The sequence below is a fragment of the Schistocerca nitens genome, chromosome 4 (genome assembly GCF_023898315.1).
Source record: "Schistocerca nitens isolate TAMUIC-IGC-003100 chromosome 4, iqSchNite1.1, whole genome shotgun sequence".
Classification (NCBI taxonomy): domain Eukaryota; kingdom Metazoa; phylum Arthropoda; class Insecta; order Orthoptera; family Acrididae; genus Schistocerca; species Schistocerca nitens.
Window position 1 is genome coordinate 674,301,712 of NC_064617.1, and position 27,938 is coordinate 674,329,649.

Here is a 27,938-nt window from a genome sequence, read left to right on the forward strand (position 1 = left end):
TGCTGGAGTACTGGCTATTCTTTGTAAGTAAACTGAATTTCAAGAAAATCTGTGTGGTGTTTATAGATAGTAGTTTTAATGGAATATCTGTTAACGGTGGGAGGCAGTAGCACACAGCAACTACTAAACAAATGAACTGACATGCATAGTATTGACTACCTATAACACATTCATAAGGGATACGACATTGTGCATATTTCATAACTCAGGTGATATGTTACTTGATTATAAAACAGAAAAATAGTTGTCTCCATCACAATACAGCAATTGATGGTAATAGATTCAGCTGATATAAAAAACAGTTTATCATTTTCCCCTAGTATCATTGCATTGTAATGACCACACACATTTTGTCTACATGACTTAGATGAACAACTAATACTATTGCTTGGCATTGCATGATTTTAAGTCATTTATCAGGATTTTAGCTATTTTTTCTGGTTTTTTCATTTACATGATACTTCAGACTTGACTTGGATGATATGTTAATTTTTTGGATATTTTGCATAATTTACATTGCATTAGAGACACACATTAACTGTTCATCAGAGACAGTTATAGTTCATAGCACACATATTCTGTAGTTTTAACATTAGTGGTAGGAGGCAATACCACAGGCAGCATTATAATACTTAAAAGAGCAAGAGACTGAGAGGCATATTTTAGATGATACGAAAATCTATATTACGCATCTCATTCCCTTGTTGTACTGGAGTACTGGCTATTCATCATTAGCAAATTGCATTTCAAAATCAATATGCAATGTGTATGCTTTACTTTTATTGTTAATAGCATGAGGCAGTACCACACACACAGAATTACTCTACTTAAAAATGGGGGATTGACAGCTGTTCATGACATGGCTTGTAGGATGCTCTGGTAAATAAAGTAGGCTGCTCCCCACAGAAAGGTGGTGGGGGACCATCCAAGGCAAACTACCATCTTGAATAAATCTGGCAACAATGTAGACTGTGCTGACTTCAGCTTTATTCCCCTACTGATATTTGCTGAAAATTCTTGTCAGAGGAACTAGTGATTTCTATGGGAGTTGTTGAGGATGGCCATTCACAATCTCATCTAAATCTAGACCAGATTGACTACCTTGTACTTGAAAGATGTTGGAGTTGTCAAAAGTGGTTGGTTATTACACTGGTGTATTTAAGGTTATTTTATTAGCTGTTTTTCCCTCATTTGTCCTCTTGTTTATAATTGAGGCAGTATTTTGTACTTCATAAGCATTGCAGTGACTATAAATGGCTCAGGACATAGTCCCTGAGGAGTTATTGTTGCACATCGTGCAGGGCCAGTTCAGGAACATTTTTCCGCACAATTGATTTCTCAGTTCCTGGTACTAATTGTGATACATACTGTACACAAATCTTGCAGCTGGATGCCCCTGGTGTCCCACTCAGCTTAGTGCCCCAGGTGGCTGCTACTCTATTAGGCAGCATTTCAGCAGCCTGGCAATTTTCCAATGATATGAAGACATCATCGTGACGGGTGCAATCATACAAGGCAATGTTTGAAAGTTGTAGTCACTGTTCACTTGATTAAATGCTGCTGACCTTAAGTGCAATCTCAAGAAGCGCAAATTCTACCAGCAGTACATCGAGTATCTTGATTTCATTATCAGCAAAAAGGGTATTTGTCTTACTGTGCAGCTCATCCATGCCATAGAGAACATGTCCAGACCCCGAAATTTTGAGGAACTTCAATCTTTTATTGAAAAAACTTAGCTGCTATCCCCTTTTTATTCCCAACATCACGAAAACTTCTTACCTGCTGAATGCATCATGAAAAATAGGGGCAAAATTTGACTGGTCTCCAGATTACAATGTAGTCTTTTGCTCTCTGAAACGAGTCCTAGTCAGAACCATGCCTTATACTGTTTCTGCAAGGTAAGCATCCACTTCTCACCACAGATGCCTCAAAACACAGAGTAGATGCAGTGCTGTTCTGCAAGGAAGCTGATGGTTCCAAATACCCCATTGCATTCATTTCAAAGACACTCAATACCGCACAATGAAATCATTCCATAATCAAAAAAGAGAATTAGGCTATAGTTTACACAGTCACATTGTTCCACATCTTCCTATAGGTGTAAGGTTCCAACTGCTAACATACCACAAGTGGTTTACCACACTGTCTGGCCCTCATACCATCCTTCTGAATATGACAGCACGACGGCTGTAGCAGTGAGTGTTGTTCTTATCAGCATGTAAATACATCATCTGCAAGCTGTAGCACGGTGACTGTAGCAGTAGGTGTTGTTCTTATCAGCATATAAACACATCACCTGCATGCTGACAAGCCACCATGCTAATGTCGATGCACTACCCTGACTCCTAGCAATCAGAGACTCTGAAACTGACATTCAGGAAGTCATCATTTTCCAACTGGAGTCTGAGCCTTCTTTTGCTATTGACAAATTTCTCCTCAATGTGGAGATGGGTCACAGCCCAGACTAGAATGGACCCTTACCTCTGCAAGACTTCCAAATGAATTGACAAGGGCGACCTCAGTATTTACCCTCATTTGAAGATTCTTTCCTCAAAATATTCCTTGCTTTAAAAAACAGGCTGTCCCTCTGAGATGGTGTTCTCTTCCAATAAATGGAACAAAATTCCTCCAGATCTCTCCCCAAGAGTACTCACACTCCTGCATGCTGGTTATTGGCACATATCCTGTATGAAACTGCTGGTACAACATCATACATATTGACCAGCCATAGAGATCATGGTATGTTCCTGCATCAAGTGTGCTCAGCAGGAAACTGCGCCACCTAAGGCATTTTCCCCTTGGGCATTGTCTGGCCCTGGGCAACATCCCCATCTCAACTTCACAGGCCTCTTTTAGAATAAGATGTGGCTCCTAGTGGTGGGTGAATATTCTAATGTCCCATATGCCAGACCATGTGTTCAATGACAACAGTAAACATTATGAAGGCATTTTTGCAAAGTTTTGCACTTTAGGGTCTTCTGAAGGCTATTATCTTGGATAACAGCCCCCAGTTTGCATCTGACCTATTTTCAAAATTCTGTGAGCAGCAAGAGACCCAAGACCTTCTCATGACACCATCCCATCTCTAATATACAGTGGACATGTGAAGCACACAGTGAATGCTTTCAAACAGAAAATGGGGGCAATAACAAAATCCACTCCATTGGAAGATGCCCTTACATTGTTTTTAGCCATTTACAAAGACACACCAATAGCAGGGAAGAGCCCAGTCTAGTTGCTTCATGGGAGGAGCCTCAGATTCTCCTCACTCTGCTGTCACTGGTTGGGTACCATTAGCCCTATGCATACACCCACGACTGGTACCAGCAGGTGCCCCTGTGTGGGTATCATCTGACCTGGATTCCAGCCACCATATGGAGAGCACAAGGCCGCTGGATGTACAAGTTCACCACCGAGGAGGCAATGCTTGATGTCACACCAAAATCAACTACGCTACAGGTCACTCCAGCAGACCAAACCATGCCATACAACCTGTGGCCTGGGCACATCTGTAGCAGCCACACTCCAAGCTGTCTCACAAGCGATTGGCCTCTCATGACCAGTGTAGCATGGACTGGGTTCCGGCAGCACCCACTCTATTTCAGTACTAGCAGTAACCAACCAACCTTCGACAAGTTGTGTCAGCCCTAACTTTCTGTGACCCTGTCCGCAAAACAGAACACTTCTGGGCCTATGTGGCATTTCAACAGGAGGGAGGGGGAGGGATGCTGTAAGTGACTCCCAAAACAATACTGAATTATTGTAGCTGTTGGAGATCAGCTATCACTTGTGGCCCTAACCTCATGTGGTGCAACAATCAATGCCAGTTCACCAAGGTTGGTGCTATCAGAACACACCATACCCCTAACCACATGTCGTGACACCTGGTGGAACGCAGTGATCAGCAGATGTGCTTAACAGAGCTTCCCAGCCTGGAGCAGTCACTTCTACTGGGATCACACCTGTACAATAAGGAGTACCATGATAGAAATTGGCTATGAATCTGGACTTCGGTGGACTTTGTCTCAGCTGGCTGTATTCTCATAGTGTCAAACCAGTCCTGCATGTACCAAGTTTAACCAATGTGTGCACTTTGCATGAGAGATATATGCAACAAAGAATAAAGGGTGTTCATAATTTCAATTTACAACATGAAGATTGGTTGCTTGTGAGTAAATTATGCCACAGCCTCTCTACAGGTTTCATCAATCTAAATATTTCCTCTGTACTTGGAAGCAGAATGCAACATTTCCCCAAAATGGTTTTCTCATTACAGTACGTATATTTGAGCTTGGCAGCACTGCAGTAGCAAAGTTGCAGAAAAACAGTGGAGTTTCATAACTCATTGTTCTAGACTTTGTTTATACACTACAACCATTTCAGACAAAAAATATCAACATCTAATTTCAACATTAAATAGCTATCACCTGTTGTTGCTGTATAAAATTGGGAAAAAAAAGTTTAATTTTGAAGGAAACTGTTGCATGTGCTCTATATACATTTCCATGACATCATTTCTTTCCTCAAACCTGCATACGCTTATCTTCATTTCCAGAATCCAATACATTTCTTTCAGCAAAGAAGAAGAACTACTGGGGTAATATATATTCCTGATTGAGGAGAACAGTGACTTCGTGTCTTGTATTAAATACGCAAGACTCAAACTATGATCCTTTCTGCACAATTAGAAAATAACACTGTGTGAACTAATGCAGAAAGTCAGGCTTGATCATCAAAAAAATACAGGCTTGATCATCTTGATTCACAAGAAGATGTATGGGATGTCCATTAGTTTTCATCAGGAGGTTCAATTCCCAATACAACCGATATGCACACATAAAAGTAAATAGTCAGTATTTCTAGCCTTTGGAACCATGGGTTTCTTCTCCATCACAGAAAAGAGAAAATGGGAAGGGGTACAGTTGCAGATAGCAGATGGGTAAAAGGGGGGGGGGGGAGGAGAGGGGGGGGGATAGAGATAGAGAAAGAAAGAAAGAAAGAGAGAGAGAGAGAGAGAGAGAAAGCCGACGTTAATAATCCAAGTTAAGTGGAACCTATCTAGTCCGCATATGAATGGAAGTTACCTCTGTTATTTTTACCAACATAACACAAAATTGAAGGTTTTTATTAAATCTCGCAGAAGTAGTATATTTACCTATTTCCGGGTAAAAAAAAATGTACATTTGAGGATATAAGTGACAACTGATAGCTATTTAATTTTTAAATTAGTTACTGACTTTTTCGTCAGTACTGACTGTGGCATATAACCTTGTTTCAGGTACCAGTTCATTTCCTGTGTAAGAAATGAGAACACAGGTGTTTTCAGTCCACTTGCTAGGAAGTAATCATTGAATGCCTTATTTTATTATTGCTGATGCCTATTTTTGTAACAAAAGTGCCATTGTTGAACATGTAAACCTATTACATGATATACACTCCTGGAAATTGAAATAAGAACACCGTGAATTCATTGTCCCAGGAAGGGGAAACTTTATTGACACATTCCTGGGGTCAGATACATCACATGATCACACTGACAGAACCACAGGCACATAGACACAGGCAACAGAGCATGCACAATGTCGGCACTAGTACAGTGTATATCCACCTTCCGCAGCAATACAGGCTGCTATTCTCCCATGGAGACGATCGTAGAGATGCTGGATGTAGTCCTGTGGAACGGCTTGCCATGCCATTTCCACCTGGCGCCTCAGTTGGACCAGCGTTCGTGCTGGACGTGCAGACCGCGTGAGACGACGCTTCATCCAGTCCCAAACATGCTCAATGGGGGACAGATCCGGAGATCTTGCTGGCCAGGGTAGTTGACTTACACCTTCTAGAGCACGTTGGGTGGCACGGGATACATGCGGACGTGCATTGTCCTGTTGGAACAGCAAGTTCCCTTGCCGGTCTAGGAATGGTAGAACGATGGGTTCGATGACGGTTTGGATGTACCGTGCACTATTCAGTGTCCCCTCGACGATCACCAGTGGTGTACGGCCAGTGTAGGAGATCGCTCCCCACACCATGATGCCGGGTGTTGGCCCTGTGTGCCTCGGTCGTATGCAGTCCTGATTGTGGCGCTCACCTGCACGGCGCCAAACACGCATACGACCATCATTGGCACCAAGGCAGAAGCGACTCATCGCTGAAGACGACACGTCTCCATTCGTCCCTCCATTCACGCCTGTCGCGACACCACTGGAGGCGGGCTGCACGATGTTGGGGCGTGAGCGGAAGACGGCCTAACGGTGTGCGGGACCGTAGCCCAGCTTCATGGAGACGGTTGCGAATGGTCCTCGCCGATACCCCAGGGGCAACAGTGTCCCCAATTTGCTGGGAAGTGGCGGTGCGGTCCCCTACGGCACTGCGTAGGATCCTACGGTCTTGGCGTGCATCCGTGCGTCGCTGCGGTCCGGTCCCAGGTCGACGGGCACGTGCACCTTCCGCCGACCACTGGCGACAACATCGATGTACTGTGGAGACCTCACGCCCCACGTGTTGAGCAATTCGGCGGTACGTCCACCCGACCTCCCGCATGCCCACTATACGCCCTCGCTCAAAGTCCGTCAACTACACATACGGTTCACGTCCACGCTGTCGCGGCATGCTACCCGTGTTAAAGACTGCGATGGAGCTCCGTATGCCACGGCAAACTGGCTGACACTGACGGCGGCGGTGCACAAATGCTGCGCAGCTAGCGCCATTCGACGGCCAACACCGCGGTTCCTGGTGTGTCCGCTGTGCCGTGCGTGCGATCATTGCTTGTACAGCCCTCTCGCAGTGTCCGGAGCAAGTATGGTGGGTCTGACACACCGGTGTCAATGTGTTCTTTTTTCCATTTCCAGGAGTGTATATCTAAAAACAAAGATGATGTGACTTACCAAATGAAAGTGCTGGCAGGTCGACAGACACACAAACAAACACAAACATACACACAAACAAACACAAACATACACACAAAATTAAAGCTTTCGCAACAAACTGTTGCCTCATCAGGAAAGAGGGAAGGAGAGGGAAAGACGAGATATAAATTTACATCAGGTGAAACATTTCAGGATTCATTATATGGTTAAAAGCACAACAGACTCTGTATCTGAAGCAGTGTAAACTCAGCTTTAATATGTACTAACTGATGAAAATATTATTTACTATGGACTAACTGTTTGGATGTTATTTTCAAAAATTATTCAAAGAGTTCCAACATTCATGAAAAATTATATGCAAATAGTTATTGAGTCACAATTTGTCTTGCTTCACATGTTTTTGGCCATACACCATAGCTCTTTGACATGGATGTTCAAAGTCTGCAGCATTAATGTTTCCTCTGAAAGTAAAACTCAAATGACAACGAATTCTGTCTCTATGCATTGCACCCTAAGCTCGGTGACACGCACATGTACCACAGTAATCGGGTTAGGGTTAGGTTAGTGGTGTTTAACGTCCCGTCGACAACGAGGTCATTAGAGACGGAGCGCAAGCTCGGGTTAGGGAAGGATGGGGAAGGAAATCGGCCGTGCCCTTTCAAAGGAACCATCCCGGCATTTGCCTGAAACGATTTAGGGAAATCACGGAAAACCTAAATCAGGATGGCCGGAGACGGGATTGAACCGTCGTCCTCCCGAATGCGTGTCCAGTGTGCTAACCACTGCGCCACCTCGCTCGGTCCCACAGTAATTCCCAACTGTGAAAATGATGAAGCTTTCAGTGGTTTCTGACAACAGTGCACAGCAACCTGAAACTGAAGGGTTTTATGCTCCTGTTAAAACAGCAGATTTTTGTAATTACTGTACTAGCAGAGTATCAGGAGAGTTAATATGACATTATTTTGAAACACTGGCAGAATGGAAAACATAACAATAACACAATGTAGCAATCCAGTTTGCTAATAAAGTGGCAGTCTTCAATTAGCATTAGCTCTGAGACTGTGGAAAAGAAGAAAAGGGACTGTGGGTATCAGGCCCAAAGGACTGTTGAAACATTTTTGAATACCAATATTTATACCCCAAACTGGAAAATAAAGGTTTTGGATGAATGAATTTATTGAAGATGAGCAGCATTTTGTTAACATTTTGTTAAAAGTTAATACTTATTGTTTAATAAAGTAAAGGTTTTTTGTCTAGTACAGTATAATATTATTTTAAAAACTCAGGCAACTAATGGAATAACTATACCTTTTTAAGTGCTGGTAACACCCCATGCATACAAACAATTCTGAAGAAAGCAAGAGCCGACATTTGCGAGAATGATCGCATAATCAGCTTAACAGCGCATGCATCCAAGTTGCTGACAAGAATAAAATACAGAAGGATAGAAAACTGAGGATCTGACAGGGAACAGAAAGACTAGAAGACCAAGAATGAAGTGCTCCGATTAGAAAGGGTGTAAGGCATGGGTGTTTTCTTTCACCCCTGCTGTTCATCTATAAATTGAAGAAGCAGTGACGGAAAGAAACTAAAAGTTCAAGAGTGGGATTAAAATTCAGGGTGAAAGAATATCAGTGATAAGATTTGCTGAGGACACCACTGTCAGTGAAAGTGAAGAAGAATCACAAGATGTTTTGAATGGAATGAACAGAATAATTAATATAGACTATGGATTGAGAGCAAATTGAGGAAAACAAAAGTAACGGAAAGTCACAGAAATGATAATACTGAGAAACTTAATATCAGAATTCGGGATCATGGATTAGACGAAGTTAAGGAATTCTGCTGTCTAGGCAGCAAAATAACCCATTAAGGATGGAGCAAGGACATAAAAAGCCGACTAGCTCAGGCAAAAGGGCATTCCTGAGCAAGAGAAGTCTGCTGATATCAAACATAGGTCTTAATTTGAAGAGGAAAGTTCTGAGAATGTAAGTTTGGAGCACAGCAATGTATGTTAGTGAGATGTGGACTGTGGGAAAACTGGAACAGAAGAAAATCGAAGCCTTTGAGATGTGATGGTACAGAAGATTGTTGAAAATTAGGTGGACTGATAAGATAAGGAATGAGTAGGTTCTCCACAGAATCAGTGAGGAAAGGAACACATGGTAAACACTGCTGACAAGAAGAAGGGTCAGGGCACGAGGACATCTGTTAAGACATCAGGTAGTAACTTTCCTGGTTCTAGTGGGAGCTGTAGAGGGCGCAAACTGTAGAGGAAGACGGACACTGGAATACATCCCGCAAATGACTGAGGACGTAGGTTACTACTCTGAGAAGATTAGGTTGGTACAGCAGAGGAATTCGTGGTGGGTTGCATCAAACCAGTCAGAATACTGATTTTAAAAAAAAACTTGTTTCCTGCCCAGATTTAGAGATACTCAAAGAACTTCTAGAACAAATTATGGTTTTAAAATCCCAAATATGAAATCGGTCAAAAATCCAAGTCCAGTAACATTTCTCAATAGTAACTACAAGATATTTGTGTGCACTGTAGCAAACAGGTTGAAACGGTAATAGGTCATCACCTAACAAACATCGGCTAAGGTAGGTCACTTTTCCAGACTGTGAGTACAGACATTATATCAACAGAAAAAGCATGCAAAATAAAATGTCCAGTAGTCCCGCATGACTTCGAAAATGCTTTTGACAGTTATTCATCAGTTCTTACTTGACAGTATGCAAAAAATGAATTTCCCAGAGTGGTTTACTGGTACTGTCCACAAAACATTAAAGAATAATAACTAATTCTGTAAGGCAAGGATGTCATATGTCAAATGCCCTTTTTGTCACAATAGTTCAGTCAACAAATGAAAATTAGGGAGAAAAATCATGTAATCACAGGGAGAAGGGAGTGTCATGAACAACATACTAAAAATCCTCGCCGTTAGGGAGTGATCATTGGGGTTGGGAAGGGGGCATTTATAGATCCTCTTTTTATGTTTTCTTGAATAACTCAAGAACTGCTGCTTCTAGTGAATATGTTTCCCAGTACAAAATTAAACTGAATTAAATTTCCTACACAACAGGTCCCATTCATTTCTCTCCGACACAGGTAGTTTCCACATTGCAGGGGATTGAAAAACCACAGGTTATTAAAAATAGTGTTTTAATGGTATAAGTTACTGCTTGCTGTTAAATGAAATTCGTTACGGACAAATATTAAATGTGTATACCACATCTAAGTGCAGTAAAGCTGTATTAAGGGATAAATTGTGTTCTGGGGTGTAACAGGGTAAAGGGGTGGGTGTGGAGGGTATAAGGTGATGGAATGTTGGTTGCCAGATTGTAGTTATGCACGTCTCTCCTTCATAGCTCTGCAAAGTGAACAGCAAGCAGGAGGTTCCACACTATTTACCCCATTATGTCACAAGAAGCGACAACAAGATGTTTCACAAAGTTATACCGATCTTCTGCAGCACGCCTTTGATTCACTGGTGATTCAGTGCATTAGCACACCTGAGGGAGGTGTTTGTTTTCCAAAAAGTTGATTAATACTGGTACTACATGGAAAACAGATATGACTTACTAACAATACTAACGCAAGAAACACATATGAATAGAATCTACGTAAATTTCTTCACACTCTTCTACACTTCTAGAGGGGAAATTGATCCTTAATCATCCTGTACAGCAGCTGTAGCATGCTACTGCGAAAGGCAGCTTCCCCCATCATGAGCATTCCTTGCTTTTCAGTTTACAGGCAGACTACACCTCCCCAACATTTCCTGTCCAGTTTTGTTGTGTTAACAAGTTGTGTTATTGTTTCCTGAGTCAGTACAAATTTTCAGATGTTAAGTGAACCTTTATGGAAGATATGTTACTGTAAACAATGGTTGAGAAATGTTTAATTTGTAAGCATTATGTTGTTAATGTCCTATCATAGTGTTGGTGGGAAAGGTATTGGGCTGGTAAATGAGGCACCTTGATGCTGTTGGTCATCGATAGCATATTGTACAGTTGTACAACTGTGTTGTAGTTTCTTGGTGATGAATTAACGAATAACCAGAAAGTTACAGCACTTCTGTCACCATTAAATGTATGGCACACAGTTTTAATCTGCCAGGAAGTTCCACATCAGCGAACACACTGCTACAGAGTGAAAAATATCTTTCTGGTAATAATATTATGAAAAGGAAAGTTCCTACTCCCCACACAGCAGAGGTGCTGAGCCACAGATAGGCACAACAAAAAGACTGTCAGAAAGTGAGCTTTCAGTCAACAAGTCCTTAGAAAGTGAGCTTTCGGTCAACAAGTCCTTCGTCAGGGAAAAAAATCAGAAATAGATCACACACACACACACGAATGCAACTCTAATGACCACAGTGACGCGCGCGCGCGCGTGCGTGCGCGTGTGTGTGTGTGTGTGTGTGTGTGTGTGTGTGTGTGTGAGAGAGAGAGAGAGAGAGAGAGAGAGAGAGAGAGAGAGAGAGAGAGAGAGAGAGAGAGAGATCTATTTCTGACGAAGGTCTTGTTGGCAGAAAGCTCACTTTCTGACAGTCTTTTCGTTGTGCCTATTTGCAACGCAGTTTCTCTGCTGTAAGGTGAATAGCAGCTATCCTTTCCACATAATATTGTCACATTCCATCCTGGACTTCCCATTGTTTCGTTCTGGTAACAATTATTTGTATTTGCAGGGAGAAAGAATCCCCTTATTCATGAATAATTTATTAACAAATAAATGTGTTTCAATGATCTATTTATTCAAATAAATATTTAGACAGAAATTTATTAGAATAATGCCCATCCTGGTTCCTGGGTGGTGGTCTGCAGATGAGTAGTTACCTTTACACCTTTAATTAAGAAAATCCATTATTTCAGTAAGATCACCTTCAAGTCAAATCAAACAAAAAAAATTCAACATTGAATGTTGTTGTCACTGGAGCAGGCAGTTATCTACTAAGTGGAGGGACACAAATTTCTTGCAATGACTTTACCTAATGGCCACAAGTACTTAATATAATGTTCTTTCCTGGAAAAATAAATCCTGTTACTGCTCTATTTGGAACACATCTCGCTCAAAATACTGTGTATATCATACCTGTTAATTGGACCTACATAATGCTGAGGGACTTAATAATGATGTTAAAATTAGATGAGAATAAAACTGTGTTGTACAATTTTATTACAAATAACATATCCAACCTATATTGTAGAACATATACATAACTTAAAGGTTGTAAAACTACTTACTCTACTAAATTGTTCATATCACTCTGCTTGTCCCAAACAAATAAAAATTTAAAAACTATCTAGAGACATGTAACATTTATTTTCTATTCAAAAAAGTAGCTGCACACACATGAAGAGAAGCAATATATGCCCATCATGAACACTGTATTCACAACATGAACGAAAACCGAGTTCAAAGTCTCAGTGTTTGTGTTTCTCTTTGTTTTTGGAGAATGGAGTTACCTCAAACAAATCTGAGTGATGTTGCAAATATTACAAAGAAACTGAATCTTATTACAAACACCATGACATAACTATATCAATTAAGTAAAAAAAATGGATAAAGTATTATATGCAGGTGATTATACTCTTATGTATTTTGTGATATGGCCATCTCTCTCTTTGCACAGAGTAATGGTAGAAGAAAAGCAATAGTAAATAAATGACTGTGTAAGGAAACACAACTTGTAATTTTTTTAAAAAATTGAAATTTCTTATACCAAATGAGGAGGTACAAAACAATCTTGATACAGTTGGCTTTATTATAGCAATACTTCATTAGATGACAGGAAGTACAGACATCAGTAAGTTCTATGTAAATCATAATTTGCTGTTCTGTTCCAAATATTCTTCATATTTCCTGTGCAACTTCATTCAATGAACAAGAGTTGTTTTCTAATACCTTAACTGCATATCTACCCTATTAACTATAGCAATAGACAATTAATACAATTCAATGTAAAATTATACGCAATATACTGCTATATTACCCAAATAAATATTATCACAAATTTTGTTTGTCGTGACCTTGACATAATTCATAATAATTTCATACATCAGCCTTTAATTGAAAATCAGATAGTTGAATCTTCTCTCCAGGTTTGAAAGCAGGCATCCCAAGGTAAGGACATGAGGCACAGCGAAAAGCATCTCCAAGATAACACTGATAATAAAAACAAATATATCAGAGTTTACAAACACAACTGTATAAGGTTCGTATATTAAAATAATTTGTGATTACTGTATTGCTTACATTTCCACAGGACGATGTTTTTGGAGCAGTAGCAGCTTTTGTTGCACTTTCAGCAGCAAGTTCTTCTGCTAGACCACATGAACAATTCTTACAAGCTTTCCTTTTGCCAGTAGTCCCACATACTGCAATAATGAGCATATGGCATATTAATTATTGAATAAATTTAAGAAAGGAAGACAGAAAATATTATGGTCAAGAAAATGAATACCACTCAAATTTTAAGACATGAGAAAGAGATGACTTAATACATGCGAAGAGCAAATTGAATTAACAAAAATTAAAACTACCATCACAACTGAATTTTTCCATTTTTTCCCAAAATGGTTCCAAGGTAAGACGAGAGTTAAAAGTTAGTGCCATGGCATGAGACATACATGAATTTCAGATATAATAAATCCCAACAGTTCTTTTCCAATGTGACATTATGTGCCGATATTTCTTCCGGTGATCAGCACGTCCGGACTCGTGCACTACAATACATGGCAAATGACATTAGCATTATGAAACTGTCTGTACCCCTGTGTTGGTTTACTTGTGTTCTACCTGTTTCATGTCACAAGGAGGCAGACTCGAGGGTGATGGTGCTGCAAGCTGAGAAGAATATTTCTCATTAATGGTATTAGATCGGTTTGCGCCCTTGATCCGTTTAGTACTTACAGAGTTAAAATTTATTGAGGAAAGGTAGAAGCTATTATGCTCAAGGATTGAAGGGTTACATGCTATAATGCAAGTTGATGTGTTCAAATTACACATAGAAAATATTACTGATACAGAGCAATCTCGATATATATTTGGACTGACTGAATGAAACTTTGTGGAATTATCTGGTCCAGGTAACTACTATGAATCATAAACAAGTAGTTACACAAATACAAAGAATGTAACCAGAGGAAATGTGAACGGTTGTCACACACGGTCCGATAGATGCTCTACTATGTGCAATTGTCTCACAATATTCCCAACAATAAACTATAATCAATATCAAAATTTTTCTGACTGTAACCTATGTTTTCTGTTACGACTTATTTTAGAAAAACGCTTTTAAAAACTGAGTAATGCTGCTTCAAGATCTGTAGTTCATTTACTACAAGACCCTCTTAACATACAGTCTGCTTCAGATTATACATTTCAGTACATCATCATTTGAGCTGAATGTTCCATTTTTAAAACCTTACATTTCCAATGGACACTGGTATAGTTGGTGGAGTGCATCCACTTGTAAGAAGAAAACTGTGGTCCACTTTTGTTTCCGCAGTTTGGCATCCATGGGTCAGTTGGGCACTTGCTTCAAGTATTGCACTACAGACAGTCTTTCGACATCTATAACACTGCATTTAATTGTCAACAAAGAGAGCAATAGCCAGATGACTTCACAAAAACCACAATAATACAAAGACTATTGTGGGACTGAAGCTGTAATACAGCACACAAACAATCCAGGAAGAAACTACCAGCAGACTGACTATAGTAGTCAGTAAAATAAATTGGCAATTGTGAATATCGAGAATGGACACAAAACTTGAGAAACATTCACCATTGTAGTGAACTGAAATATCCCTATATGGATTTCTTACAATTCCACCCCTTCCCCCTATGTAGAGGGGCTTTCCATTAGCATTAGTTTGATTGATAACACTGGTCAACAATGGATTTGGCTCCTAAATGGAAGTAATGGCTATTAACTAAATTCGGCACGCTGATTTTAAAACTACCAATAAAAATCACCAATTGGTTCTAGTTTCTGAGATATCGTGTTAGGTTAGGTCACTTACTCTTATAATGAGACCTCAATTTTCTTTTACATTATTTAAATAAAACTTTTTTCCAGGTTTGTGTCATTCGCTGTGAGCCAGTGATTAGATCTGCAATAAAATGCTAAGCTCGTGTGTGAGCAAAGTGACAATTTCTGTTACACTTGTGACGAGTTCACATTTACAACACAGAAGAGGAGGCTCCAGCCTGTTGTTTGCAAAGCTTATGAATTTTACTCTGGATGCAAGGTGAGTGGCCAGGAGAAAGGATGGGCTTCTCATTTATGCTGTAATGCCTGTGCTGTGCATCACAGGGAGTGGCTGAATGGGAAGTTAACATCTATGCGATTTGCATTTCTCATGATTTGGTGAGAACCAAAGAACAGTATAGACATCTTATTTTTATGCAACACCGTCAATAAAAGGCATGACAATGGCAAAGAAAAGGAGGATTGTGTACCCAAACTTACTAACAGCACATCGGCCTGTTCCCCACAACCCAGAGTTGCCCGTACCTCAACCCCCTATACAATGGACTATCGACGAAGCAGAACATTTATCATCTTCCCATGAACCTGAGATACAAGATGAAGATTTTACAGTTAATGAGTCAGACATTCATCATCCCACATAGGAAGACCTTGATGACCTTGTTTGGGATTCTGAACTTAGCAAGGGCAAAGCATAACCTTTGGGCTGAAAGAGTGGAATGTAATTCTTACTGGCATTAGTATCTCATATCAAAAGAAGCACAAGGCATTTGTACACTTTTCTTCAATGGATGGATTCATTTATTTCTGTAATAATATTGAAGAGTTACTGGCAGCGTTGGGCATTGAACACAACACAAATGTCTGAAGGCTTTTCATAGATGCCTTGAAGGTGAGTTTGAAATGTGTGCTTCTCCAATACGGGCATGAGAAAAGCTCCATTCCTGCCATGCATGCTGCACAACATATAATCAATATCAATTTTTTTCTGATTGTAACCCACGTTATACTGTTAAATGAATTATTTTAGAAAAGTGCTCTTCAAATTTGAGTAATGCTGCTTCAAGATTTGTAGTTCATAAACTACAAGATCCTCTTAACACATGGTACAATTTGCTGAAGCATATTTTACAATGTCTACAATACCCTATCTATAAGTAGAAAATCTGTGCCGATCTGAAGGTTAAAGCACTCCTCCTAGGTATGTAGTTACAATACCTCAAATTCTCTTGTTTCATTTGTGTTTTGGACAGCCATGCAACTGACATACATTACACTGTGAAAGAGTGAGCAAAGTGAAGCAGAATGTACAGTGTAATCATCTTGTTGATAGGGAACAGATTCTGCTGCCTCCACTCCACATTAAGCGATGTCTTATGAAGACTTTCGTAAACGCCCCGAATAGGGAGGATGCAAACTTTGGGTGCCTTCAGATATGTTTCCTCACATGGCAGATGCTAAACTCCATGAAGGTGTATTTATTGGCCCATAAATTAGGTTATGAAGAGCAGTAATTTCACTGAACTACTGGACAAAAAGGAAAAAAAAAACAGCATGATGCTTTTTTAATATGTAACCATTAATTTCCTTGGAAACAAGAAAGCAGAAAATTATGTGGAACTGGTAGGGAATATTGTGACATCTTTCCGAAACATGGGGTGTCACATGTCTCTTACGTTCACTACTTACACTCCTACTTAAACTTCTTTCCAGAGTCTCTCGGTGTTGTTAGTGATGAACATAAGGAGAGTTTCCATCAACAGATGGCTACTATGGAGAAGGGTTAACAAAGAAAAATGGCATCTCAGTATGTTACCAGACTACTGCTGAACAATCAACAGGAAGATTTCAGAAACTATCTACATTCTTAAACGTGCATGGATGTATATGGAATTGTTGTTTGTAATAATTGATAACAAATATACTGAAATTACTTGTATATGTATGGAAATGCCTTAAACGAAAACAAAGAGAATAGAGAATAGTTAGTATTACGTATATACAGTATGTGTATACAGTTACAAGAAAAAGTCTATATCACAAAAATAAAAACCAACTAAATAGTTTTAGTATTGTTTTCATATTCACTGAAAAACAACACATCAAATAAGTTTGTTTTATTCAGGAACCTGACAAAAAGTTTTTGTTTGTTGATCAGTGAACTCAAAAATATATAGCAGAACAAAAATAAAATGCACTTTTTATTAGTGCTAACGAAGAGTCATGCAGTAAGCTTTCTATCTGTCTGAAAATTGCCTAAATAAATAAGTTGGCTTTAAACAAATAATTGAGAGCATAAATAACAAAGATTAATTTTGCATTTGCTATTTAGGAGAAACTGTATGGTAATGCGTACATCTGTACCTTTATTATGTCACAGTTTCACATGATGGTCAGGGATATTATTGCAACATATGCTACCTACCCCTTAATTTGCTAGGATCAGGTTTCTGGAGATCCTCTTCAGCTAGCAACTGGTCAGCATCAATTGTCTCTACACTGTCATCAACTGTATCATCAAGTTTCCAGACTGCAGCTACATCCACTGGTGGCTTGATATCATTCTCAGCAGATATTTTCAAACTGCCACCAAATGATAATTTTACAGAAGATCCTACCTGTAAAGTAAGAAATATGCATATCTGTAAGAATCAAAGTTAGTTACATTCTACACTGACAAAGAAACAAATGACTACACAAATAACTACATAAAAAAGTACAATTGTTTAACAATTGCTGTTTTGTGGTGACTGATTGATTAAAGAGGAAAAGACAAAATGACTACGATAACACAGTCAGGAATCAGAAGCTGGTTAATGGAATAAATTTAGACAGGTGTACAGATCAGAATAATCTTTTACATATCTCAAGCTTTCTACATTCATCACCTGCTTCTTCTGGAAGTTCCCCAGTCCCCTATTACTACAAATGTGTGTCCTGTCTTTTCTGCCTTATCCTCTCTTTCATGCTACCATTTATCTCTCTTATTACAACCTTATCCATCAGTATACTATTTGCGTCCAAATGTACCTAAAACATGCATCAGCCCCTTCTCTACTACATGATACTACCCATTTACCTGATTCTCCTCCTCGTGCACTGCTGCAGCTTTCCAATATTTTGCAGGAATTTGTTGACCAAGACAAGTGTGTGACCATATAATGACAATGAGGCACCAATTTCTGGTATGTTGGTTGAAGTAATGAAAGAGACCTGATAGAGCTGCAGCTTACAGACATACAAAGCACGTCTCTTCTACAGTTGCATTGAAAGGGCTACATAATACATCATTTTATCAATGTCTATAGGACTATGGATTTGTGGAAAGGTGAAAATTTATGATGCTTGGACTTTGACATCCGGGTTTCCAGAAGCTGACTTAATATATGTTTAAAATAATAAATTATTGTAAAAAAGAAGCAGTTTAAATACCTGTTAAGCTAACAGTCAGCTAGAAATTTGTATAGGAAAATTGACAGATATATGATAAAACCATTGCAAGATATACAAGAGAGGCAAAATATCCGTAGACTTCAAGAACAATGTAATAATTCCAGTTCTAAAAGAGGCAGGTGTTAACAGGTTTGAATATATTACCAAATTGTTGATGTAATAAACCTGTCAAAGTCAAAGCTGTTTAATGCACACTTGTGAGGAGGCACTCAATTCGGGATAAGCTGGTTTGAATCCTGATGGTGGATGACATTTTCATTGCCAATATTTGGCCAGCAAGGAGAAGAGAGGCTGTGGCGTTAAGGTTCCTGATCAACAGTCTTTGTGCCAATGTTCTGGATTAAATTCCAAACCTCTCTGCAGTGCCTCATGAACTGAGGACATGTGACACAGTTGATGGTGATCCATCAGTCCGATAGGGACACTAATCTCGGCAACCCCCATGGTGCTACTCGAGAGGACTAGGTCATGTGCCGGCACCAGGTATCACCCCATTCCCTTCTCTCATCATCATCATCATCATCATCATCATCATCATCATCATCATCATCCAACACAAATACAACACTAAACTATACATCCTTCCATTATACTCACCTCCACTCAACAAATACACATATGACAACTCCAATGTTTCTACAAGGAAAGGGGCAAATGTGCACCTGGCAAGCAGTTGAACACAGCCTGTGGGATATCCCAGTCAACAATGCCATATGAAATTTACATTTTTAAGTTAATAAGTTACGCTTGCAAAATACTGACATGACTTTTTTTTAACAAAAAATGGAAAAACAGGCAGTAACCAGCTCGGGGAAGATCTGTTTGGGTTCCAGAGAAATTTAGGAATATGTGTAGCAATACTTCCACTATGATTTATCTTAGAACAAATGCCAAAATAAGCAAACCTACTGTTCATAGCACTTGCAGATTTACAGAAATATGCACACAATATTGACTGGACTATATTCTTGACAATTATGAAAATACTATGGATAAAATACAGGGAGTCAAAGATTATTTACAATGTCTACAGAAAGCAGACTGCTATTATGAGTCACAAGATGTGAAAAGAAGCACTAGATGAGAAGGGAGTGATACATGATTGTATATTTCTGTGCCTGATTTTATTCAATCTGTAGATTGAGCAAGGAGTACAGAAATGAAAGAACTTTGTGAAAGAAAAAATTTGGAGCAGGAATTCAAGTTCAGGGAGAAAAACAAAAACCTTTAGCTTTCCTGATGAAATCATAATGCTATCAGAGAGTGCAAAAACCATGGAAGCGCAGTTCAACAGATTGATTGGTTGGTTTGTTTAAAAGAGGAGGGGGGGATAGTGGGGGGGGGGGGGGGGGGGGCAAACTGTGAGGTCACCAGTCCCTTGTTCCTGGTAAAATAATTACACAAATGAAAGAAGAAAAAAAGGAGACGTACAGCACAATAACAGGAGAAAGGAAGAACCAGAACGTCAGAAGGACAACCAATACTACTATGGACAAAACAGGAAAAGAAAACCACAGAGAGGAGCAAGAAACTGGTAGAAGGGGGTAAAAAAAAATGAGGGCAGATGACTATGGCTGGCCGATCACAAGAATAAAAAGGAAAAGCCACCCACTCTGCGACACATTAAAACATCCACCCTAAAAGCATTAGAGTGGAGAACACAAAGGAACAAAGAACATGCGCTAAAACTTATATAGAATGATAAAACCCACCGTCACGTATAAAACGTAAAACTAAATTAGCAGATGAGGCGTTATCAGCTAAAATTAATGGTAACAAGTCCAATAACTGAAGAGTCCATCGCAGGGCAGCCAAAGAAGGGCAGCTCACCAAGATATGGGCCACTGTCAGCCGGGCGCTGCACCGACACTGAGGTGGGTCATCACGGCACAGGAGATAGTCGTGTGTCACTCAAACGTGGCCAATGCGGAGCCGACAGAACCACACAGTCCCTGCGAGAGGCTCACATGGAGGACTGCCACAAATTTGTAGTCTCCTTAATGGTACACAGTTCGTTGTGCATGCTGAGGTTATGCCATTTCGTCTCCCAAAGCCGCAAAACCTTGAGGTGTAGTACTGAACGCAGGTGAGTTGCAGAGAAGTTGCAGAGAAGCTGATCACTATAAGCGGTTTCCGCAAAGCCTGTTTGGCCAACCCGTCGGCAAGTTCGTTGCCTGGGATTCCAATGTGACCTGGGGTCCAGATAAACACCACTGAACGACTGGACTGTTCCAGGGCATAGATGGACTCCTTGATGATCACTACCAAAGGATGATGAAGGTAGCACTGGTAGATAGCTTGTAGGCTGCTCAAGGAGTCAGTACATAGAAGAAACGACTCCCCTTGGCATGAACGGATATGCTCAAGAGCACGAGATATAGCCACCAGCTCGGCAGTGAAAACACTGCAACCATCTGGCAAGGAATGCTGTTCAATATGCCCTCCATGGACATACGCGAAGCCGACGTGAGCATCAGCCATCAAGCCGTCGGTGTAAACCACTTCGTGTCCTCAGTACATGTCAAGAATTGAGAGGAAGGGGCAGCGGAGAGCCGCAGGGTTAACTGAGTCCTTAGGGCCATGTGAAAGGTCCAGGCGAAGCTGCAGCCTAGGTGTACACCATGGAGGTGTACATGAATGGACCTCAAGTATATATGGTAAAGGCAAGGACTCCAGTTTGGAAAGAAGAGATCAGACACGAACTGCAATTGGCAGCCCTGACCTGGGCCGCCGATGCAAGAGTTGAACCGCCATGGGTGGGAAAAGGAGACAGTGATTCGGATGCGCAGGAGAACTACGAACGTGTGGAACGAAACTAGCCAGCAGTTGTGCACGCCTAACCTGCAATGGAGGGACTCCAGCCTCCACAAGGATACTGATCACTGAACTTGTCCTAAAAGCTCCTGTCGCTAAGCGAACGCCACAGTGGTGCACTGGGTCGAGTAAACGCAATGCTGAGGGAACCGCCTGACCATAAACCACACTCTCATAGTCAAGGCAGGATTGAACAGGGCTCTGTAGAGCTGCAGCAGCGAAGAGAGATCTGCACCCCAGTTGGTGTTGCTCAGGCAGCAGAGAGCATTTAGGTGCTGCCAGCATTTCCACTTCAGCTGACGAAGGTGAGGAAGCCAAGTCAATCAGGTGTCAAAAACCAGTCCTAAGAATCGATATGTCTCCACTACAGTCAGTGGATCATCATTAAGGTAAAGTTCTGGTTATGGATGAATGGTAGGATGCCGACAGAAGCGCATAACACACGACTTTGCAACCAAAAACTGCGCCTTGTGGATGGCTCCCTGTAGGCGTTGCTCAGCAATACCTGAACTGGTGGAGCAGTACAAAATGCAGAAGTCGTCTGCATACAGAGAAGGTGAGACGGAGGGCCCCAACAGCTGCTGCTAGACCGTTAATGGCCACTAAAAATAGAGACACTCAATACATAGCCCTGCGGGACCCCATTCTCCTGGACATGGGGGTAACTATGGGAAGCACCGACTTGGACATGGAAAGTATGAAGCGACAGGAAATTTCGGAAAAAAATCTTGAGCGGGCTTCAGAGACCCCACTCATATAATGTGGCAAGAATATGATGTCATCAGGTGGTGTCATACGTTTTTCATAAATCAAGAAAGAAGGCAACCAGGTGTTGGCATCTGGAAAAGGCTGTTTGGATAGCAAACTCAAGCGACAGAAGATTGTCAACGGTAGAGCGACCCTGGCGGAAGCCACCCTGACATAGAGCCAGTAGGCCATGTGACTCCAGGACCTAACGCAACCACCGACCCACAATAAGTTCCAGCAGCTTACAAAGAACGTTGGCGGGTTTTTACCGACTGCTTTTGGGCTCTTCAGCCACTGGCGGGTGTCATCTTTCCCACTAGAAGAAACCTGGGAAGGGAGTGACCCAAGAGACCCCTTCCTAGCGAGAGGAGCCGAAGACGACTTATGCTTCTCCAGTTCAGAAGTGGGGACTGATATCACTGATGGTTGGGGAGGGGGGTGGGGAGTGTTGCTCCAGAAGTAGATGGTGCGGGAGCAACAGGGAGAGAAGTGTCCCCCACCATCAAAGGGGCAGGTGGAATCTTCTGGTTCTGAGAGGCGATAGGAATGCGAGGAAGTGATGGGGCAACAACTGTTCTCGTAGCAGCGGCGTAGGAGGTGATCATAGCCACAGGATGTAGGTGCTAAAATTTCCTTTTAGCCTCAGTGTAGGTCAGTCAGTCCAGGATCTTATATTCTACGATTTTCCTCTCTTTCTGTAAAATCCTGCAGTCTGGCGAGCAAGGTGAATGATGCTCTCCGCAGTTGATACAGATGGGAGGTGGGGCACATGGAGTATTGGGATGTGATGGACGTCCACAATCTCGACATGTGATGGAAGTACAGCGGGAAGACCTATGGCCGAACTTACAGCATTTAAATCACCGCATCAGGTGAGGGCTATATGGTTTGACATCACAGTGGTAGACCATCACCTTGACCTTCTCAGGCAATGTGTCACCCTCGAAGGCCAAGATGAAGGACCGGTGGCAACCTGATTATCCCTCAGACCCCGATGGATGCGCCGGACGAAATGAAAACCTCACCGCTCTAAATTGGTGTGCATCTCATTGTCAGACTTCAAAAGAAGGTCCTGGTGGAATATAATACCCTGGACCATGTTTAAGCTCTTATGGGGTGTGATGGTAACAGAAACATCCCCACAGAAACATCCCCCAACTTGTCACAAGCGAGTGGGCAGAGGATGCTGTTTTTATCGAGACTGACCCAGAGCGTATTTTGGACAAGCCCTCCACCTCCCCAAAATTGTCGTCCAAATGATCCACAAAAAACTGAGGCTTCACGGACATGAAGGATTCCCCATCAACTGTCGTACATACAAGGTACCGAGGCAAATAAGCTTCTCCGCCATCCTTAGCCTGGTGTTGCTCCCATGGTGTGGCCAGGGAGGGGAATGATTTTGGGTCATATTTCTTAGAATTGAAGTTAGACTTTGCCCACTTAAGATACTGCTGGCGGTGGACCACCAGCAAGAGATGACGTACTACGCTTCATGGCGTGTCATCTGCCCTGATGCCACCCACTCCAACCAGGGGCCCTCCAGACAGGCGCCACCCAGCCTCAGCAAGGGCCATCAGGCAGGATGGCCATTGCCGGGAGTCCCGATGCCCCAGGGAGATGGGTATCTACTTCATGGCATACGTGGGGAGTTAACGGCACAGGCATGAGCAGAGGGGTCCCTGTGTTGTCAGGGGGCTACAACCAACAGGGTACATGGCGGCCCCACCACAAAGGACTGGCTACCGTGCTGGATATAAGATGCTAAGAAGTCCATGGTCATCGTCAGCGCGGAAAGCGACACTGCATAGTGCATGGTGGAAAATGCACCCAGGAAGGTGTCCTCACCCAAGAGAAGGAGAATGAGTGGGACTGCAATGTGACGACAAGAAAGTGGGCTAAAGATCTCAATGCACAATGGACATGATGCACCCTTCCCCAATTGGCTTGCTCTTCGGGAAAATTTAGAAAGATGGAGGTCAAACCCGACAGGGGATCATCACAAAGACCAAAATGTGTGAGACTCCTTTTAGTCACCTCTTACGACAGGCAGGAATACCTCAGGCCTATTCTAATCCCAGGACCCGCAGGGGGTTGTTGACCAGAATAGACAGTGTCTTGAAAGGAAGATGGATATTGACAAAAGCAAAACAAGGATAATGGAATATTGTCAAATTAAATCAGGCAATATTGAGGGAATCAAATTAGGAAATGAGACACAAAAAGTAGCATATAAGTTCCGTTATTTGGGCAGTAAAATAACTGAGGATGGCTGAAATGGTGAGGTTATAAAATACAGACTGGCCATGGCACAAAAGGCATTTCTAAAAAACATAAAATATAAATTAAAGTTCAGGAAGTCTTTTCTGAAGCTATTTCTTTAAAAATATAGCCTCATACAGAAGTGAAACATGACCTATAAGCAGTTCAGAAAGATAAAAACATAAGCTTTTGAAACATGGTGCTACTGAAGAATACTGAAGATTGGATGGGCAGAATGAGTACATATAATGAGGAGGTACTGAATCGAACTGGGGAGAAAAGAAATTTATGTCACAACTTGACAAAAAGAAGGACTCGATTTGAAACTCCCTTCCAGTGCAGACTCCACTGCAGTGTGAAACTTCACTGCGGAAGAGGTCAGTTGATAGGACACATCCTAAGGCATGAAGGAATCATCAGTTTGGTAATGGAGGGAAGTGTGGGAGGTAAACATCGTGAAGTAACATGTTCTAAAACTGATACAACTAAAATTTTTGTAAAAGTGATACATCTAGTCTATTTATAAAAGAACCACACCCATCACAAATGTTCCTACCATTTTTTAACCTGGACTGTTTACGATTAATGATAATATTATGAAATGGAAAGATTGTTACTCACCATACAGCAGAGAGGTTGATCTGGCCCCAGCAGCCAGAGACAGTAGTCGTGTGTGTGTGTGTGTGTGTGTGTGTGTGTGTGTGTGTGTGTGTGTTTCGGCTATTTCGGAAGACGGCCTTCTGGCCGAAAGCTTACATGTTTAGTAGCCTTTTGTTGTGCCTATCTGTGACTCAGCATGCCTGCATAAGGTGAGAAGCAATCTTTTCCTTTCATAATATTGTCATTATTCCATCTCGGATTTTCCACTATTTAGAATTAATAAGTTATAATTTGTTATTTTATTAAAGACTTCACATTTCAGGTAAAAAATACTTTTGACAAATGCCACTTTGGGATTGAAAATAAATATACACAAATATAGAACATTTATCAGAATACAGACTTTCTACCTAACAACTTTGTGTTGCATGCACAGAAAATTGTGCTTTGTTTGCTGGATTATTCAGTAGTGTCACAGTGGTTACCTGGAGATATTTACAGTGAAACCACCATTTTAAGTTTCCACGTGGTCCAGACTTAAAAAACACAAAACTGAGAAAAATGTTAAACCCCTCCCCAAAAAAAATATTAGCAAAAACACATGTAACTGGCACACACGATTAAAAATTGCAATCCTTTCGAATACTTTATAGGAAATCTGTCTATGTGAAGGAAATTAAATGTACAGCACAATGTTTATATAAAAATTTGCGGTAAAGAATTTCATCAGTTCTTAAAAAACCACATATGTGTAACAGCAAGTAAAAACTCATCAAAGAATTAAGTTTGGTATCTGGGTACAAGAGAATCAAGCTATTTCCTGATGTGCTACGGCCCCAAATTATATGTTCAAAACACAAATTTTTGAGAGATCATCCTTTGTGCTAACCCAGAAAAAAGCAAAATCTGATGAACATGTTGAATTAAACAAGAAACATTACAGCAGCTATGTGGTTAAACCAAAAGCATAAATTCAGATATCTGCTTAATGACAAATTTTACCACAATTGCCGTTATTGTTTAAGGCTTTCCTTATGAGCCACACTTCATATGCTCACCACCATTAAAGTGTTATTTTAGTCTTGACGAGAAAAACAGACAACTGAAAAAATGAGTTTACTTCCTCATCTGATGTTACAAACTTATTAGAAATTGGCTCAGTGAATTTTTGTACACTGTGAAAAACATTAATTTGAAAGAAAGCTCAGGTGCTACAGTTTCATGTACTGGCCTGGTCTGGAACATTTCATGTCGATTGTCTTGTTCTTCCATTACTACTGCAACCTAGCAGTAGCTGTATCATAACTGCACAGTGGAGCTAAATGTTGCAAGTTATGCTAGCAGCACCGATCATGGATTACATCAGCATTTCCTCTCTCACGTCTCCCCTCTCCACAACAACCTAAAATATTCCCTTAACTCCTCCTCCACCACCACCACCACCATCACCACCACCACCACCACCACCTGGGGTGCGAACCATCTGTCTTTCGTGCCACTTATAACTTGTTGAGGCACACCAAATGTTAACAGGAGGAAAATGGAATGAAGCCAAGCGAGACATTGAGTAAGAATTCAGAATCGAGGTAAACCTTACTAGGAACAAATGTAAAATCAGGTAATTTTTTGCATTGATCTTACGGGTTTCTCAGAGGAACTATGAATTTATGGTGTAGAATCGCAAGAAACTTAAAATCAGAGAACATAAACTCGAAGTTCCACTGCATTAAGCAGTAAGTAAAATGCTTGAATATGATCAATTCTATTCCAAAATATTATGCAGTTGATTCCTGAAAGTGATACACAAATTTATCATCATTCAGTTCTATAGACTGAAATATGTGCTTCTAGCTTCTGTTCGTAATAATGCAGCAGTTTTTGTACTGTGTTTCTTGCTATCACTGACACTAGAGCACCAGATAATATAGACTCTGCTAGGTTTTCATCTTATTAGTTGTGTACTAGATTCTGAGGTGGATGCACAAGCATTAGGCGGAGGAAGAAAATTTTAAAGCGTTATTCATCTTGAGTCTCAGCTATAGGTAAGTACTGGTTACACTCTGAATGCCTGGATGATAATGATCCCTATGAAGAGTTCATGCCAGATGCTATTGTAATGGCTGGGTGGAGGAGATAATATCTTTGTTAAATTTCTAGGAGAAAAGATCATACAGCTGCAAATTGTCTGCCCAATACATAAAGTACTGAAAAATACCTAGCACATTCTGTTTCTACAGTCTGTGCGTAAGGGCAAATTAGTTTTTAAATTAATCAAAAAAGATATTTATCTTGCCAGTAAGAGGGATGTATAGGGAAACTGCCAATTCCTAGGAGGGGAAAAAATACAGTGATTCTCTTTTTGTATATGTATCCCAATTATAGACGTGCATTAGTTTTTGAGTTTTCCATCTCATTTCAGTGTATATTAGAATATCAAATGTGTATTGTATTTTGGACCAGCCGTATAATTTTAAAAATTTTAGTACATAAAAATGTTTATTTTTTCTAGCCCACAATTTTAATTAAAGAAAATTAAATACACTGTAATTTTAAAACATCTTACTCTCCCTAACGTATACAAATGCCTAACATATGCTACTTTTTTTAAAAAACATATTCAGATGAATTTTATGATTTTGTGTAATTTTTCAGTAACCTTACAGGCAGTGTTGTAAAATTTCCAGGAATTTAAAATCAAAGAAATATTCCCAAAATTCATAAATTCCTGGGAATTTATGACTAATTAGCAAGATATCTCAAAAAACTGTTAATAGGTAAAAGCAATAATTATATGGTTAAATCTTGTATGGGTCTGGACTTAACCTCCTTGTTAGAAACACACACATTTTTTGGTTTTCAATGTTTTAAATATCAAAGAATTAGCCCTCGAACTGCCAAGCATCGACATTTATGACTCTTACTTTTCCTAGAACTGCCAATGTCAAAATAATCAACCTTTAGAAAAACTGAGTTTATAATATTGATATGCCAGCTATTTTAGGCTATAAAGTTTATTTTAAACTTGTGCAAATTCTGTAAACGTTAGTCATTGAAAATGATATTTCGGGGAAATATTATGCGAATAAACTGGCCGAGATTTATGATTTACTTGAAAATACAAATGATTTTATTCACATAGAACATGGTAAAATATTAATTAACAAGTCTAAAGTGAGAGTGATCACGATATTTCGGA

General features: G+C 40.5%; 1 protein-coding gene across 1 annotated transcript in view; it reads right to left on the reverse strand.

Annotated features, from left to right (window-relative positions):
• Window positions 1-11,690: 11,690 nt before the first annotated feature.
• LOC126251625 (anamorsin homolog) overlaps window positions 11,691-27,938 on the reverse strand; it is a 41,389-nt gene continuing 25,141 nt past the window's right edge. The window contains exons 3-5 of the mRNA XM_049952167.1: window positions 17,295-17,487; window positions 13,129-13,250; window positions 11,691-13,038 (exon numbers count right to left, since the gene is read on the reverse strand). Coding sequence (XP_049808124.1) covers window positions 12,925-13,038; window positions 13,129-13,250; window positions 17,295-17,487 — 429 coding nt within the window. The 3' untranslated portion in view covers window positions 11,691-12,924. The remainder of the gene's footprint in view (window positions 13,039-13,128; window positions 13,251-17,294; window positions 17,488-27,938) is intronic.